The sequence below is a fragment of the Podarcis tiliguerta genome (assembly GCF_965153285.1).
Source record: "Podarcis tiliguerta genome assembly, chromosome: 9".
NCBI lineage: Eukaryota > Metazoa > Chordata > Lepidosauria > Squamata > Lacertidae > Podarcis > Podarcis tiliguerta.
The window spans coordinates 70,175,786-70,192,258 of record NC_139542.1 but is presented as its reverse complement, the minus strand read 5'-3'; the positions used below and the strand labels follow the sequence as shown (position 1 = coordinate 70,192,258).

Here is a 16,473-nt window from a genome sequence, read left to right as displayed (position 1 = left end):
CTGGGGTTGCGGCGCTCATCTCGCTTTATTGGCTGAGGGAGCCGGCGTACAGCTTCTGGGTCATGTCGCCAGCATGACTAAGCCGCTTTTGGCGAACCAGAGCAGCGCATGAAAAACGCCATTTATCTAGTTGCCGTTTACCTATTTATCTACTTGCACTTCATGTGCTTTTGAACTGCTAGGTTGGCAAGAGCAGGGACCGAGCAACGGGAGCTCAGCCTGTTGCGGGGATTCGGACCGCCAACCTTCCGATTGGCAAGCCCTAGGCTCTGTGATTTAATCCACAGCACCACCCGCATCCCTAGGTCATGTTTAGATACCGCCTATTTCTCCAAGGACACACATGAATCTCTCCCCTCCCTGTTTCTTCCTCACAACAACACTGTGAGGTAGGTTAGACTGAGAGAAAGAGAGTAACTGGCCCAAGGGCCACCCAGTGAGTTTCATGGCTGAGTGCAGATTTGAACCCTGGTCTCTCCCAGTCCCAGGTGCTAGTCTGACACTCTAGCCACTACACACCACTGTCTCTTCTGCAAACCTCGAAATGTGCCAGAGTCTGATAGTACCTCCTTATTTTTGCATGAGTGTTCATGCCTTGGATACAGGATTGAGAATGCGACTGGCACATATGGCAGAACCCACAACAAATGATGTTGGAAACTCTTCAGATCCACAGGATGTGGTCTGCTATATATTCTCAACACTCTCTTGAGACAGAAATTCACTCTATTTGCCTATTTCCATTCCGCTCCCAGGCTCAGAAGAAATGGCGCTGCAGAATCCGACTCCAGTAACTCATCATAACTAGATTCCCGGTAGAAATATTAGGGGGCACAGGAAAAGAAATCTATTACTCTCTTAATTAAATGGATGTGGAGAGGGCTGCGTTTCCTCCCGTCTTTGTATGTCTTAAAGCATAAAACTCAATTAAAATGTGCTCACAAGAGGCCATTTATCCATAATGAGAATTCTACATTTCTAATGCGCATTAAAATGTTGATATTGTTATCAGCTAAGGAGATAGAAAAGAGAAAGCACCATCTCATTTCTGATCTTGATTCCATAGGGATGTAAATCAGAATAAGCCTCAATAGTTTTACAAAATTGGCACCAGTGCAACTTTGCCTCAGAGCCTGACAAGCATCCATCATCTGCATGTCTGGCTAAATTTTTGCATTTCTCCAGTCTTCTTTGTTATTTCATATTCCTTCTTTTCTATAGAAGCTAGACAATGACTTCATGCACGCTGACAAAAGCTGAGCTTTTAAGGCATGGGGTTGGGGGTGGGGAATCCTGAGAGGGATTGAAGGGAAAGTCAATGGTTCCAAAAAATTCATGCATTTTCGATAGTCCAGCAGACATCCTTTGGCAAAGGATATTGCATTTTTGAAATTATTGAGCTTCAAGATGTTATTATTTATTATTTATTGCATTGAATTTGCACCCCACCTTTACATCCAATGAGCTTGAGGCGGAATACATGGTTCTCCCCCTCCTCATTTATTTCCCGCAAAAACTCTGTGAGGTAGGTAGACATTCAATGACTGCCCCAGTGATTCCCTACCTTGGGGGTGTTACCGGAAAATCCGAGGGCTCCCTTGGACAAAAAGTAAAGACACCAACCAGAGTAAATTGGAGCAAATCAGCAGCCTGTAGGTTTGGCCTTTATTGAACTGTTGCAACAGGGTGTTCCCCTCACTTGCAGGAGAGAGGAAAGACACAGAAAAATGGTGTGCAAGGCCTTATAAAAACTTTTGAAATTCCCACCCTGTAGATCAAGACCACCCCCAGAAACATCATACATACATCACAGAAAGGAGGGGTTGAGGGAGGGGTGGTGGTGGTAACCTGAGTGTCCTGTCACCTGGCTGGTTCCCTTCTCCCCCTCCCCATGAGTCATTTTCAGAAGACAAAAGGTAGTCGTGTATGCAGTGTTGATGGTCTTCTGTCTGAGACCATCAGGGTTGGCATAGCAACTGGGCAGGGCTCCTGTGTATGTACTGGTATGCTCAAGGGATTATGGCTGCCCTGTATCAAACCTTCCCCATTTTGTAGTCCTTCCTTCATGGAGTAAAATAAAAGTGGAACAGTGCAAATCGGGTGTATGGTTGATTTTCTATGAATTTATAAAGAAGCGTAGCGTATGTAGTGTGTGAGTGTGTGTGAAGTTTGTACAAACTGAATGATTGGGGGGGGGTTTCCTGCTACAGTTGGAAGAGGGAATTGCAGGCCATGGGGCTGTATTATCTGGTTGGAGGTGGGAAGTAAGGCGGTGGTGGTGCTGTGGTTGCAGTCTTGGACTAGGACCTGGGAGACCAGGGTTCAAATCCCTGCTCAGCCATGAAACTCATCTGGAATGACCTTCAGTGGCGTAGCGTGGGTTGTCAGCACCCGGGGCACGGCAAGTAATTTGTGCCCCCTAACCCGTGGATTTTGTGGGGCGCGGGTGGCGCTGTGGGTTAAAGCCTCAGTGCCTAGGGCTTGCTGATCGAAAGGTCGGCGGTTCGAATCCCCGCGGCGGTGTGCGCTCCCGTTGTTCGGTCCCAGCGCCTGCCAACCTAGCAGTTCGAAAGCACTCCCAGGTGCAAGTAGATAAATAGGGACCGCTTACTAGCGGGAAGGTAAACGGCGTTTCCGTGTGCGGCTCTGGCTCGCCAGAGCAGCGATGTCACGCTGGCCACGTGACCTGGAAGTGTCTTCGGACAGCGCTGGCCCCCGGCCTCTTGAGTGAGATGGGCGCACAACCCTAGAGTCTGTCAAGACTGGCCCCTACGGGCAGGGGTACCTTTACCTTTTAACCCGTGGATTTTAGCAGGGGGCAGAGAGCTGTGAGTGCGAGCGCCCCCCCCCCCATGTTGCACCCGGTGCGGCCGGCCCCCCCGCACCCCCACGCTACGCCACTGATGACCTTGACCCAGAAAGCCATTGTATGTCACCTTGAATACAAGCAAAATGTGAAATACTAAGGCAGAGGGGGGAATTTCTCTCCCACTGCAACCCCCCCTCACTATCACTGCTTCAGCCCGACTGGAATGAGTCTCTGAAGTTTGATAACACCTCTTGCTTGTCTCAGTGCAAGACCTGTGCAGAAATTAGGACTTTAACTCCAAACCAGCATTTTCCCCTCCCCCTCCTTGAACCCTGCCCAACTTCCAGAGCCCCTTGTTTTGCATGTAGGAGGCCTGGGGCCACCCCAGATGTTGTTGGGCTTCATCTCCCATCAGCCCCAGCAAGCATGGCCAGTGGTCACATCTGCACCATCCACAGAAAGCTCTCTTCTCCCCCTTTAACAGCCATGGCTTGACCCAAGGACTCCTGGGAGCTTCAGTTTGTGAAGGCTGCTGGGAATTGTAGGTCCTCAACCCCCCAGCCTTCATTCCCTGGCAGGAGGGGTTGTGTCTAAGAAGGTTTGTGGTCGGTCGGACACATACACAAACTATCTAAAAGCAAGGATAGCTGACTAGGGAAGCGCAATCGCCCAGTGGGAGAAGGTCTCTGGCGCAGGACACACGGAGGTCTCCTGGTAGGGCTGGGAATATTCGTTGTCGGAAACCCTGGAGACAACACTGAGTTAAATGGACCACTTGGTCTGCCGGGGTCTAAGGCAGCATCCAGACTTCCTATCCAACCTGATGGACAAGGAGCTCTGGTGGACGCAAAAGTTTGCTTGCTATTTTGTGACATCTGGGCTGTTCTTAATAAAGGGGCTTTGATTTTTGTTTGGGGGAGTAAGTGGCGTTTAACCCTCGTGCTAAGGTAGCTCTGTTTTCTCGGTATATTTGATGGACTCCCCTCCCCCCTCCGCCCTCGTGAACGGCAGATTTATTCGCCAGGCCAACAGCGCCCAGGAGATGACATCATTATCCCTGTCGTGGAAAACGCGGCTGCCCCAACCCATGCACAGCCTTTTCCGGCTCCTCCTCCACCAGCGCCCCGAGGGAGATGCGCCACGTGCCAGGACCAAGAGCTGGAAGGGCGGCTCGTCAGTTTCTGCTCCTAAAGCACACATGGGCGTGCCAAAACCCTGGCATTGTGGCTTCAAACGATCATTGCAAACGAGCCAGTAAATGCTTTTAAATGCCGGTTGCTGGAAGCCACAGGAGGGGAGAGTTTCTCTTGTGCTCAGGCTCTGCTTACGGGGCATCTGGCTGGCACCTGTGAGAACAGCATGGTGGACTAGGTTGGCCATTGGGCTCTTAGGTTTTGATAGAGCCTCCAGGTCCAGGGGCAGTCTATCGAGATTCCTAGGTTCTTAGGGGTATTTGCCCACGGTGAGAAGAGGGTACCAGACCAGATGGGCCATTGGCCTCATCCAGCAGTCTCTTCTTACGTTCTTATCGGAGAGATGCGGTTGCACAGCTCAAGACTGGCTACGGCCAAAAGATGCTTTAAGCCAGGTTTCCTCAACCTCCGCCCTCCAGATTTTTTGGCCTACAACTCCCATGATTCCTAGCTAGCAGGACCAGTGGTCAGGAATGATGGGAACTGTAGTCTCAAAACATCTGGAGGGCTGAGGTTGAGGAAGCTTGCTGTAAGCTTTTCCAGTGGATGCTTTGTCGGAGAAGGGATTCTTTCATCTGTATTAACGTGTGCACAAGAGCTTATTCCACTTTGGTTAAACCAATTTTAAAGGGGACGAGGGATGGCCTGATCCTGCATCAGTGGGGGTCTTATCCCAGAGAGAAGATCCCGCTCGGTGAGCCAGGAACTCGCCAAACAACTGTCGGGGGAGGGCATGTTTACCGAGAGAGTAGAGAGAGGGGACCGCTCGGAAAGATTCCGTAGAAATTTCAAGCATCCAGATTAAATTTCATAAGAAGGAAGGAATACGAATCGTGCCCACTTAGCTCTTCTTTGTAATCACAAGGGTGCCCTAGCTTCGGGGAGGAGCGCACACCCCCCCCCCCCGGGAGCTTGAATAAAATGACTTCTGCTTATATGCAAGCCCCCCGCGACGCACACCTCAGATGTATTTAAAAACATGAGTGTGTGCGCGTGCAGCTTTTTACAAGAGCGTGTACACAAACACTACCTCTGTGCTACACGCAGGTTGTGTGTTTGTATGATTTAAAACTCTTGCATGCACGCGTACAATTCTAGGGGGGCAGGAATACCCACGCCTACTTCTGCATAAACGCTCCAGCTCCCTAACTAACTCACACACCACGCCTGCATTTAAAACTGCTGCTCATGCACATGATGCGTGTGCATGTAAATCTTCACAGTAGCGTGAACCCTAAAAGCTTGCTTCCGCGCACATGCAAGCCCCGTCCTTAGGTAAACACGCACACAATTCATTTGAAACGAGGGCCGCGCACAAAGCGTCCCCGTGTTTCTGGCAAGCGGCCACGCCCTTCCCATGAGATCCCAGGAGCCACGCGGAATCCGAGCCAAGGCCCATCTGCTCTGCTCCGCCACCATCCTGCTAATTTTGTCTGGCAGTAATTGATATCCAAAGGCATTTCGCTATCCGTCCATTTTCGCTGCCCTGGCCCTGGAGAAGCCTCTCTTATAAAGACCCAGCTGTCTGGGCAGGAGAGGATTTGGGGGCAGAAGTCCAGAGCTTTGCGCGGCAGAATGGTCAGGAGGAGGACCCCAAAATGCAGTAGGGCTTTTGCATTAAGTAAGGTACAATTTTCACTGTGTAACCATTAAGGCTGCAACTCCCGTGCCCGATTCTGGGAGAAAGCACCGCTGAATTCCATGGGACTTACTTCTCAGTCGACGTGCATAGGATTGTGCTGTTAAGTCTCGAATCTACAATTACCTAAATGCACACAACGGCAGCTGTGCGCCCATAATACAAACATGTGCTAATCATATACCGATATGTGCCAGACAGGCATAGATTGCCAACGTAGTCAATTAAGAATACATCTTTCCACAATGGCTAATAGATGTTGGGTTTAAAAACCTTTTTATGTATGGCTTTTATTGTATATTTTTTCGTTTCATTGCTGCGAACTGCTTTGATATTTTTCTTTTGATGATATAGTGGTATATAAATATTTTTATAAATTAAAAAAAACCATACCTTTCAAGGATCTGGTTCTGACTGCTTCTCATGTGTTAGTATTTGGATTTTACTTCCGTCCAAGAAAATGCATGATATAACCCAAGATATGTATTTTGATATATATTTTGCTGGGTGCATGCACAGCAACAAATAAACATGCATTTTGTTACACACATCAGTGGTGTTTCACACACTCTCTCCTTTCCTATTTGGAAGCTAATAGCCAAGTAGGAATTCCTGTGGCTTTGATCCTGCCATCCCTTTCCATGCACGGGGCTGCAATCCTTTGCACACTCGAGCAAGACCCGCTGCAGACACAATGGAACTTACTTCCGCGTAAACGGGCACAGGATTGTGGTGCAGCCCCTGCGGACTATGAGCTTTTCCTGCACCCAAAAGCAGTTTGGAAAAAGGCATAGGCCGGGTCAGTTTGTGGGACCTGGCAGAGCACACCGATAGTCCCGGTGCATAAGGCAAGGCTGGCTGCACATATGCTCAGCATTGCCACTTGTGCTTAACTGTTGTCTTGAAAGAGGCATGTTCGAGCCTCAGGTGGGATGCGGATGGTTCGGAGGGCTCGGGGGTCCCCACCCTCAAAGCCCCTTTGCGCTTCCTAAAGGACGCGTGGTCCCAAGCGTGAGACTCCGCTCGCGTTGGAATTCAGCCCTGCGCAAATACGCGCGCCATATGCAAGCTGTTCCGCGCAGCGGAGAGACCTGCCGCAAGCTGCGTGGCTCGGCTCGGGCCTGCTCTGGGCGGTGGTGCTTAGTGGGCGCTCCTTGGAACTGAGATGGCGAAGGAGGCCAGCAGCAGGTGGCGCCAGAGCCAACGGACACGCGGAGCCAACGAATTCCTATCGCCGTCCCTGCCCAGCTCCCCCTCGCTGAGTTCCTCAAGGGAGCTGAAGAAGGTGGCAGGAAGAGCCATCCCTCTAGGCTGGAGGGATTGGGAGAAGGTAGGCAGGTGGGTCCTGGCAGAGGGCAGCTGAGGTTGGTGGGGTGGGGGTTCCATTGACCCTAATAGACCAACATCCTGCAGCTCTGGGATGGGCGACGCGCCCTTTGCCTGGCTGAGAGTTTCCCTGAACCAGCCGTGATTTCTGTATTGCAGGGGTTTGGACTAGATGACCCCCAAGACCCCTTCCAACTCTACAACTGATTCTATGATAGGGGGCTTACGTCGCTCTGCTTCTCTACGCGGCAGACTGGGATCAGGTCGTGGTGGCCACCCTATTTTGTTCTTCGGCCCAGGCAGGTTTTTTCAAACTCAAAGTCATCCATAGCCAGAGTGCCCTTTGTGGGGCGCAGGCCGGGGCAGTGTGTTCAGACGACAGGACCCCCCCCCCCCTTTAAGGTGAGAATAGGAAGCGATGAGGTGTATTTTCATTTTAGGGGTCTTTTCACTTTGCCGTTTTCAAAACACCGCAAACAAAATGTCGTGTCCAGTCTGACACCTCATTTATGGCAGTTTCTTCCCTAAGAAAAATAAGGCTACAACGGTATACCCCCTTACCCGAGAGTAAACTCCATTGGACGCAACGGAGTTTCTCCCGAGTAGACATGCACGGGAATTGCAGCGGAAGACACGTTGGGTTGTATTCAACTGCTGGTTACTCAGAGTCGACCCATTCAGATTTATGGATCTCAATTATCAATGGACATTAATGGGTCTGCTCTGAGTAAAAGTCTGTTGACTACAACCCGTGTTTTACAACGCGGTTCCCATGCATGCCTACTCGAAAGTAAGTTCCATTGCGTTTACTGGAGCTTACTTTCAGGTAAGACTTTCAGGTATGGTTGCGGCAGCCTTATGTTTCTTAGCGAACAAGTGCGTGCGTTTTTCTTTTTCTTTTGACCACCCCACCCCACCAGGAACTGCGGACTTTGCATTCTTCCTCGCCCATAAAAGGCCATCCATACCATTCACCTGTCCATAAAAACCCATAGCAGGTAGATGCATCCTAGAGAATCCCATATCCTTTAAAAAGGGAATGATTTGGGTATTAAAGACTCCGGGGTGGGCCGGGGGTGGGGAGCCTGAAAAATAGATGCGGTTTGCTCAGCGCAGCTGTTTTAATGTTCAAAGCCGCGGCGGCATCTGGGCGCAACGTTTGATCGCCAGCTCTGTTTCATGCTAAACGGATCCTGGGGAGATTTGCTCAGACATTCCCTTTCGATCTAGCGCCGCTTTCATTCTGGGCTCTGAAATCTAACACAACACACTTTGCCTATTTGCAAATTACAAAACAAGGCTCCAAATGTCCACTTTTAAGTCTGTTTTTATTATCATTATTCTTGACTTTCCACATACAGAGGCACGGTGAAAAAAGGTTATCGTTGCTCAGCCTGTTCCTTTCTAAAGGATTCCTTGCACAATAATAATTAACAATCACACATTAGTGATACCATCGTTATTTTTCTCTTTCTCCGCCCTGGAGACGATTGTACTGGCTTTCTTAGTTGACATTGGGTTGCATATATATATCTCTCTCTTTCTACTTTAACAGAGGCAAAAACCACCATGATCATTCCAAGCCAAGCACGACTGCACCCTTTGCAAACGATATTTAAATTGTTTCCACTCTCAACACAGCAAAAAAAATCAACCCACCGGGACCTCCCATCGTTTTTGCCTTTGAACATCACAGAACCACATCAAGGGCAAGCACGTTTCTCTAGAAGCAAGACTACTCTACCCAATAAACATTTAGCAAATACGGATCTTCGTGGAGGTGACATGACTCAGACAGGGCTGCAGGAAGGGGGGGGAGGGGGTCAGTATCCAGACCAGGAGCTGGGAGCCCTTAGGACTCAAACTCCACGCGTCCACCAGCGGTCCAAAGTCACGCACAGACATAACACACATTTATCTATAGCACGGCTCCATTTATTTAACACAGGTGATCCTGACCAGCCGATGAGACAAGCTGGGAATCTGGGCTGCTGCCTGGCACGGATCCTGATTTCACTGACCTCCTTGACCGCAAGCTCCTTCACACGGGGTTAAGGGGCTGGAGAAGGGAAGGCAATTCGGGGGTGGGGATTCGGGAGCTGTCCAGCACCATTAACCTCCTGAACTGAAATGGACACCATTTCCCTAAACGCCAAGGGAGACTCTCGCTCCCAGATTAGGACCAACGACTTTTAATGCGTTGTCGTCGTCGTGTTTTCGTTAATTTCCTTTTTTAAAAAACAAAACAAAAAAGCAAACCATAACCAATTGTAAATTTCAATTTTAGAAAAGAAGTTGCATCTGCGAAAACGCGGAGGCGCGTGGGAAAAGTGGGGTGCGTATTTCAGAATATTGGTGCGGGAGCGGACCCTAACCAATTTAGTTTCCAGCCTATCAAATCCACGAAAATGCGGAGGGAGTGCGTGGGAAAGGGGGTGCGTTTTAGAAGACAGGTGATGGGGTGGGGTGGAAAACGTAAGCTTTTGTGTTTGGAGCATATGCAGTAGAGGGTTTTCAAGAAAGGGGGGGGGATGAATTTCTCCAGGCTGTGTTGCCCATACCCAATCCATTCTTTTGCCCGAATATTTAGGACATCTCTATAAATCCGGGGGGGGGGGGATCCCTCCTAAAATCAGCCCCTGAACAAAGCCAGCCTTAGGCGCCGGCTGCTGGACTCTCTCGGTGTTGGGGAGACGTCCCTTCCCGGTGGCAGGAGCACCTTTCCAGAGAAGGTCGCAGCCGATCAGGCAAGCGGTGCCCGAGCCCCAGTGAAGAAGGGCGCTTCCCTTCGGTTTCTGCGCGCCCGGAGCTCCGGGAACCGCCCGAGGGAAGCCTCAACGGGGCGGTTGCCTGTAGTTGCCGTTGATCTCCTGGGAGATCGTCACAGCCTCCGCTCCGAGCGGGAGCCGGTCACTGTATTCGGAGCCCACCTCGAATTCCTCCGGGTTTGTTTTGGATTGGGACTCCGGGATGGAGCTGGCGGCCAGGCTCTCGTCTCTCTCCAGCTGTCGTCCCCCAGGTAGCCCCCTCCGCCCCTCCGCCTCTCCCTCCGCCCTCGCCTCCTCCTCCTCTTCCTCCTCGCCTTCCCCTTCCCCCACCTCACTGGGGTCGTAATTCTTCTCGGACTCCAGGTAGGAGGCCCGCGGGTCGAAGTCCGCCGCCATGTGCTTCTCCATCTGGTCCGGGTTCTGGGCTTTCATGATGAGCTTGTAGGTCTTGCCCTGGTACTTGGAGAGCAGGTGGCAGCAGGTGGCGCCCAGCAGAGGGATGGTGGCCAAGCCCAGGAGGAAGACGCTCACCACCACGATGATGACCAGCGAGGGCACCTCCCGCTTGGTGGTGAAGACCACCTGAACCTGGCAGTCTTCCCCGACGTAACTCATGCAGACGGAGTAGTTGGTGCCGGGGCTGAGGCCTTGGAACCAGTAGGAGTTCACCCCTTCCTCGATCTGGGACCACTGCACCAGGGAGTGGCCCCTCCGGCCCGCCTCGCACAGGTAGAGCCTCCTCAGGTGGACCTTCTCTGGCTGGGCGTAGAAAGGGGTAATCTGCACCTTGGCCTCCCTCTCCGAGACGTCCAGCGCGATGACGCCCAGGTCGAAACTGTGGGGCTTGAGGGCTCCGCTGCGGTTGAAGGCGTGGTTGGAGACGTACTGGGGGGCCTCGCTGGAGCCGCACTGCTTGGCCAAGACGGGCGGCCCCGACGGCCCGCTGGCGTTCCGGGGCCCGGCCGCGTGGTAGCTCCTGGGCGTGGGTCTCTCCGGAAGGAGCTTGGTCCTCTCCTCGGGCTTCATGACGCTGTTCTTGGAGGGCTTGCCCTCCGGCTTCCGATCCCCGGGCTGGGCCTTGCGGTCCCCCAGCGAGTCCTTCGCGGGGGCGTCCGCCACGGCGACGTGGACCGAGCTCTGGTTGCTGCCCATCTCGTTGGCAGCCAGGCAGGTGTAGGTGCCTTCCTCCTTCTTGCTGAGATGCGGGATGAGCAGCGTGCCGTTGCTGAAGGCCTGGAACCTCTCCCGGTCTCCTCTGGACCAGCCGTCGGAGGGCAGGGCGTTGCCTTCTCCTTCCGCCGCCGGCGCCTTGATCTCCAGGGTCTCGCCGGCGGCCTGGATACTCCAGGTGACCTCGGGCTGCGGGAGGCCCAGGGCGTGGCAGTGCAAGGCCAGAGCCAAGCCGTAGGAGAGCCGGGTGCGGTCCAGGTTAGGGTGGTAGCTCAAGCGGACGCTAGGGGGCGCGCAGTGCAGGTAGGGCACCTTGGCCAAAGGGAGCCCCTTCCAGGGCTCCGGGGCGGCGCAGGTGATGGCGTTGCGGTCTGGGATGGAGATCAAGGTGTTCTCGGTCCAGTTCTTGAGCCACATGAGCTGGCAGGTGCAGTTGAAGGGGTTGTTGTAGATCTGCAGGTGGGACAGGGAGGTGAGCGCCTCGAAGGTCCCCTCGGCCACCTCGGAGAAGCGGTTGTTGTTGATGCGGAGGGAGCGCAGGTCCCGCAGGGTGCGGAACGCATCTCCCGGCAGGTGGGACATCCGGTTGTTGTTCATCTTGAGGAGCTGGAGGGCGCTGAGGTTGCGCAGGTCTCCCCAGGGGAAGTCGGCGATCTGGTTGTGGCTGACGTCCAGGTTCTTCAGCTGCACCAGAATGGCCAGGGTGCCCTCCTCAATGGCCCCGATCCGGTTGTGCGCCAGCCACAGGGAGGTCACCTGCGTCACCTCCACAAAGGAGCCCCTGCGCAGCTCAGCGATCTTGTTGGCCGACAGACTCAGGGTGGTCACGTTCGACGGCAGCCCGGACGGCACCGCCTCCAGGTTCTTGTAGGCGCAGTCAGCGAACTGCTGGGCGTACTTGTCCACGCAGGCGCAGGGCTCCGGGCAGCCGCGGATCGGGGCCCACAAGAAGGTCGCCGCCAGCCAACAGCGCAGCAGCAGCGGGGACGCACCCGACAGCATCTTAGCCCTGCAAGGATGCGGGGAGAGAAAGTAGAGGACCACGGTCAGAGTTGGTCTACAGCAGAGCCAGCAGGCGGTCTCCTACCTCCAAAAACATCCGCCGTCCGCCACCGCGGCCACTCAACTACAACTCCCACCACCCATGACCACCGGCCACGCGTGCTGGGGCTGGCGGCACTTAGGCGTCTCCTCCTATTTCTACGTTTGCCAACGCAGGAGGCCGCGTTAATCCATCTAGCCCAGTATTGACTGGCAGCAGCGGATGTCCAGGATTTCAGGCAGGGAGCCTCTCCCAGCGTTACCTGGAGATGCCAGCTGGGATTGAACTGGGACCCTCTGCATGCCCAGCAAGGGCTCTGGCGCTGAGCCACGGACCCCTCCCTCCTTTCCGCGCTCTCTCTGCGAGGCTACCCTTTCTCGGGCGCTGGGAAGCAAAGCCCCTCGAGCTCTGCAACGCTGGTTCCCTCGCCAGAGCGTTCAGGGTGCCTCTGAGGCTGCAGCCCTAACCGAGGCTTGCCGCGGATTCAGCGGGGCTTGTTCCCAGGATTGCAACCTTACTCTCTTTCTGTGGGGGGCAGAAAAGTCAGTGAATAAGAGAGGGGCTTCTCAGGAGAAAAGGAGCACCCGGCCACTTTCCCGCTCGCTCTGTTTGACTGCCAGCGTCCAGAAAAATAAGGGGTTTCGAAATGATATACAGCAGACTGCCCTCTCTCTCTCTCTAGCTAGCCCCCCTCCGCTCCTCCCCTGCCTCGCTCCTACTCTTTCTCCGTCCAACTTGCAGATCAGCCCCGAGACACCCCTTCTTCATTGTCACCAGCTAGCCCCGCTTGTCCTCCAGGTGACACGGACCGACCCCCGTAGATCCTAGCGCAGACCTCCTCCGGTTTCTATCCCCGACGGCAGCCCCTCGACGTCACCCCACCCTCCACACAACCTAACCTCTATATGGAGATAAGAATATCAGAACAATGTAATCCTGTATTGCAGGGGGTTGACTAGATGACCCCTGGGGGTCCTTTCCAGTGGCCCATCCAGTCCAGCATCCTGTTCTTACATTGGCCCCCGGGTGCCCATTATGGGAAGCCTCCCAGCAGGATTCCAGCGCAAGAGCCCCTCACGGCGTTGCCAGCAACGGAAGCATCGCTGCCTCGACTGCGGAGGCAGAGCGTGCTCATCGTGGCTAGTAGACCTCCATAGCCCCCTCCTCTCCATGAATGGGTCCCATCCTCTTCTAAAGCCACGAGAGATGTAGAGATTCACATCTCTTCCCCGCCCCACCACACACCCAGCCACTCCTTTCGGGAGGTGCACGGCGGTTTATCTTTGTGTTCCCAACCTGGCTCTGCTATGTCCCTTCCCAAGCCTTTGCGCTTTAGGAGAGCCTTCTGGTCTGCAAACCGGGGGGAGCAGCTTCAGCGCCCCCCCAGCCACCTCGCCTACAGTCCGCTGAGCCCCGACAGCGGACTCTGCCCTGCGCCAGCGAGCGAGCGAGCGCATTCTTCCTCGCTCATCTCCCCGGATGCCGCCGCCTTGGGTACCAACATCTTCCCCAGGTTCCTTCACGGGATGTAGGTCCCCTCTCTCGCGCAAGCCCAAGCCGTGTCCGCCTCCCTTACCGTTCCATCCTGGGCTCCCAAGGGTCCCTTCTAGGGCGGCAGCATCACCAGGAGGGACCCCACGACCGGACGAGTCCTGCGGAACTCCCGGCGCAGGACCGAAGGCGCCGCCATGGAGGCTCCCGTCCCGAGCGCGAAGAAGAGCGGCGGAGAGGCTTTCCCCGGCCCCGGAGATGCCTCCTAGCCCTGGGTCTGCCTGAAGACGGCGGCGGCGGCGGCGGCGGCGCTGAGCTCGCCCCCTCCTCTCCCTTCCTCCCGCACCTCCTCAATTCCAACCCACTTTTAAAAAAAAAATAAAAAAAATCACAATCTCTATTACTAGGAGAGGCCAAGCGCGCGCCCGAGGCGCCCGGGGATGCGCCTCGCTTATCCCACCTCCTTGCGTGGATGTAGAAATCGCAGCCTATGCCCACCCCCAAGTAAAGACCATGCAATATTTATCACGTCAATATGTCTCCAAGTCACCCTCCTTAGCCCTCCGCCGCTCCGCAGCAATCCAGCCGGCAGGTGGGCTGCTGCTGTTAGGATTATTAATATTATTACTATTTAATCCGCCTTTGAGGCGCAAATTGGAAGCAAATAGCTGAGCAGAGAATTGTATCTGAGGATCCAGGAGGAGATCAGAACGGATGGAAGGCAGGAGCCGTCGAGATCCCTCTGATCCTCGCTCCCCGATCTACTCTCATTGCCTCCTCTCTGCCCCACCCCCACCCCATTATTCCCGCTTCCTTTATTAATTAATATATTTTATTGATTTAAGTACAAAGTGCAAATTCATTATAAAAACACGAAATAATCTCAGGCCCTCAGTAAAAACAATCTCCCTCACCCCCACGCGGCACAATAATTCACACGATCCTGACATTTGAGAGGAACAAGCTGTTGCAACAAGAAGCTTCGTGAAGGGCACTGGTGCAAATCCTGCTCCTTTTTCTCCTCGCCACCTCCTCCTGAACTCAGTTCCAGCAAAATCTCCCAAGTGTTTAATTGCGCCAGCCTCCCGCACACCAAAAGAATAAGCTTGACAGGCTGCTTTTCAGGTTGTAGTTGATTATTTAAAGAAGGGAACGTGTTGCGGGGCAGAGTGCTGGAAGTGACATTTGTCCTTGGCGGGGGGGGGGGTGGCATTTAGCCCAAGGGCCACATCTTACTGTGGTGACCCTTCTTGCACCAGCCTGTCTGGAACAACAAAATGGGCAGAGCAAGGCATGTGACTCTGACCTCTCTGATCAGTAAGAAGGCCGGCCCGAGGCATCCGGGAACCTGAGGCGAATTAGAAAATTGCGCCCGCAAGAATAATCGTTTGTTAAGGGTCTTATAAGCGCGCGCGCAAGAGACGCGCCTCTTTCTTCTAGCAAAGGCCACGGTATAAATAGCACTGCTGTTGGCATACGGTGTTTCTCTCACTCAATACGCAGTTCAGAACGATACACAACTCAAGGAGATGAAATTAGGTGGTCTGGCTGTGCCCACCCCCTCCGATGCCTACCTTAGTTTTCTGTGCTTTGTGCAGGAGCAGCAACCGGGCCAGGGAGCTGTGAAAGCGCCCCATTCGCGCGAGAAACCCGGCGCTTTTGAAAGTAACTCTGTCGAAAAGCCGGAGATTTGGTTACAAGCGAGGGTGTCTCCAAAGGAGGAGAGAAGGGGAATCAGAATGCCAAAGCGAGGCAATAAATGAAAACGAGGATTGAAGTTGGTGCACACTCTTACTTACTTGTGCAAGTAAGTCTCGTTGTTCTGAGTAAACACACCCGGGAATGGAAGTGAGAAATGCAAATTGCATTTCCGGATCGCAAAACCAGGAAGCAAAGCTGAGCACGAACGCGGGCGGCCGGGATGGGTGGGGGCCGGACTCAGAAAAAACACCTGCAAGGCTTTGCTCGATGGTCCCTCTCCGCCCTGTGGGAGAGCAGGGTGCGGGTGACGCCAGGAAGTAACGCTGCGCTTGCTTGTCGGAAAGGGGCGGCAGCTGGAGGGGAAGCTGCAGCAGCTGCAGGCGCTGCTGGGGCAGACATAGCAGCCGCCGCCGCCGCCAGGGCCACCCGGATCTGACCGCGCCCCGCGGATCCTGCCGCCCGAGGCAGTCGCTTCACCTCACCTCATGGGCGAGCCAGCCAGCCCTGGCAGTAAGCTATGTGCGCGCCGCGCAAAAGCCGGTGGCTTTCTATGGACGCGCTCCAAAGAACCCACCTCTGCAATCAGAATTGAGGAGTTGCAAGCAATGGCGTAGCGTGGGGGGTGCAGGGGGGGCCGGCCGCACCGGGCGCAACATCTGGGGGTTAGGGTTAGGGGGCGCAAATCCACGGGTTAGGGGGTGCAAATTACTTGCCTTGCCCCTGGTGCTGACAACCCACGCTACGCCACTGGTTGCAAGGCACCTCTTAGAGTCATCTAGCCCAACCCTCTGTCATGCAGGAATCAATAATCGGTGACAGATGACCATCCAACTTCTGTTTAAAAACCTCCTGTGCGGTCCATTCCCCTGTCCAGCAGCTTCAGGCAAGCGAGGCATCGTGGCAGTTCAAAGGCACCTTCTAGCCAGGCAAAGGCGCTCAAGGAGAGGGCAGAACAGGGCTGGGGAGGCGGGTGGCATCGGAGGTGCAGAGCCTGGGGAAAGTCTCCAGGCCTAGAGGTCAGCAGTCATGCACCCACCCACCCCACAAGTGAAGGCAGAGCAGGTGTTCTCCTCCTTACTCAATCAAAATAGACCAGGGGTAGGCAACCTAAAGAAAGACCATAAAGAAGGCTGATTGCTGAAGAATGGATGTTTTGTAATTATGATGCTGGAGGAGACTCTTGAGAGCCCCATGGACTGCAAGAAGATCAAACCTCTCCATTCTTAAGGAAATCAGCCCTGAGTGCTCACTGGAAGGACAGATCGTGAAGCTGAGGCTCCAATACTTTGGCCACCTCATGAGAAGAGAAGACTCCCTGGAAAAGACCCTGATGT

At 54.0% G+C, this 16,473-nt stretch overlaps 1 protein-coding gene and 2 long non-coding RNA genes across 6 annotated transcripts; 2 read left to right on the top strand and 1 right to left on the bottom strand.

Annotated features, from left to right (window-relative positions):
- The first annotated feature begins 1,611 nt into the window (after window positions 1-1,611).
- Window positions 1,612-2,096, top strand: LOC310657841. Its single transcript, XR_014501963.1, has 2 exons — window positions 1,612-1,895; window positions 2,015-2,096. It is a non-coding gene; the product is annotated as an uncharacterized lncRNA (long non-coding RNA).
- Window positions 2,097-6,061: 3,965 nt separating this feature from the next.
- Window positions 6,062-8,732, top strand: LOC310657839. Its single transcript, XR_014501961.1, has 2 exons — window positions 6,062-6,971; window positions 8,523-8,732. It is a non-coding gene; the product is annotated as an uncharacterized lncRNA (long non-coding RNA).
- ISLR2 (immunoglobulin superfamily containing leucine rich repeat 2) lies at window positions 8,277-15,297 on the bottom strand. 4 transcript variants are annotated; one of them, XM_083398887.1, is made up of 2 exons: window positions 15,013-15,297; window positions 8,277-11,914 (listed from the first exon to the last, which is right to left on the bottom strand). In XM_083398887.1, exon 2 carries the CDS (start codon window positions 11,905-11,907, stop codon window positions 9,802-9,804), a length of 2,106 nt encoding a protein of 701 aa, XP_083255013.1. In that variant the 5' UTR covers window positions 11,908-11,914; window positions 15,013-15,297; the 3' UTR covers window positions 8,277-9,801. The 4 variants fall into 4 exon arrangements, with proteins under 4 accessions (XP_083255013.1, XP_083255012.1, XP_083255014.1 ...); XM_083398886.1 differs by lacking the exon at window positions 15,013-15,297 and adding an exon at window positions 13,524-14,139; XM_083398888.1 differs by lacking the exon at window positions 15,013-15,297 and adding an exon at window positions 13,193-13,211.
- Between the last annotated feature and the right edge of the window lie 1,176 nt (window positions 15,298-16,473).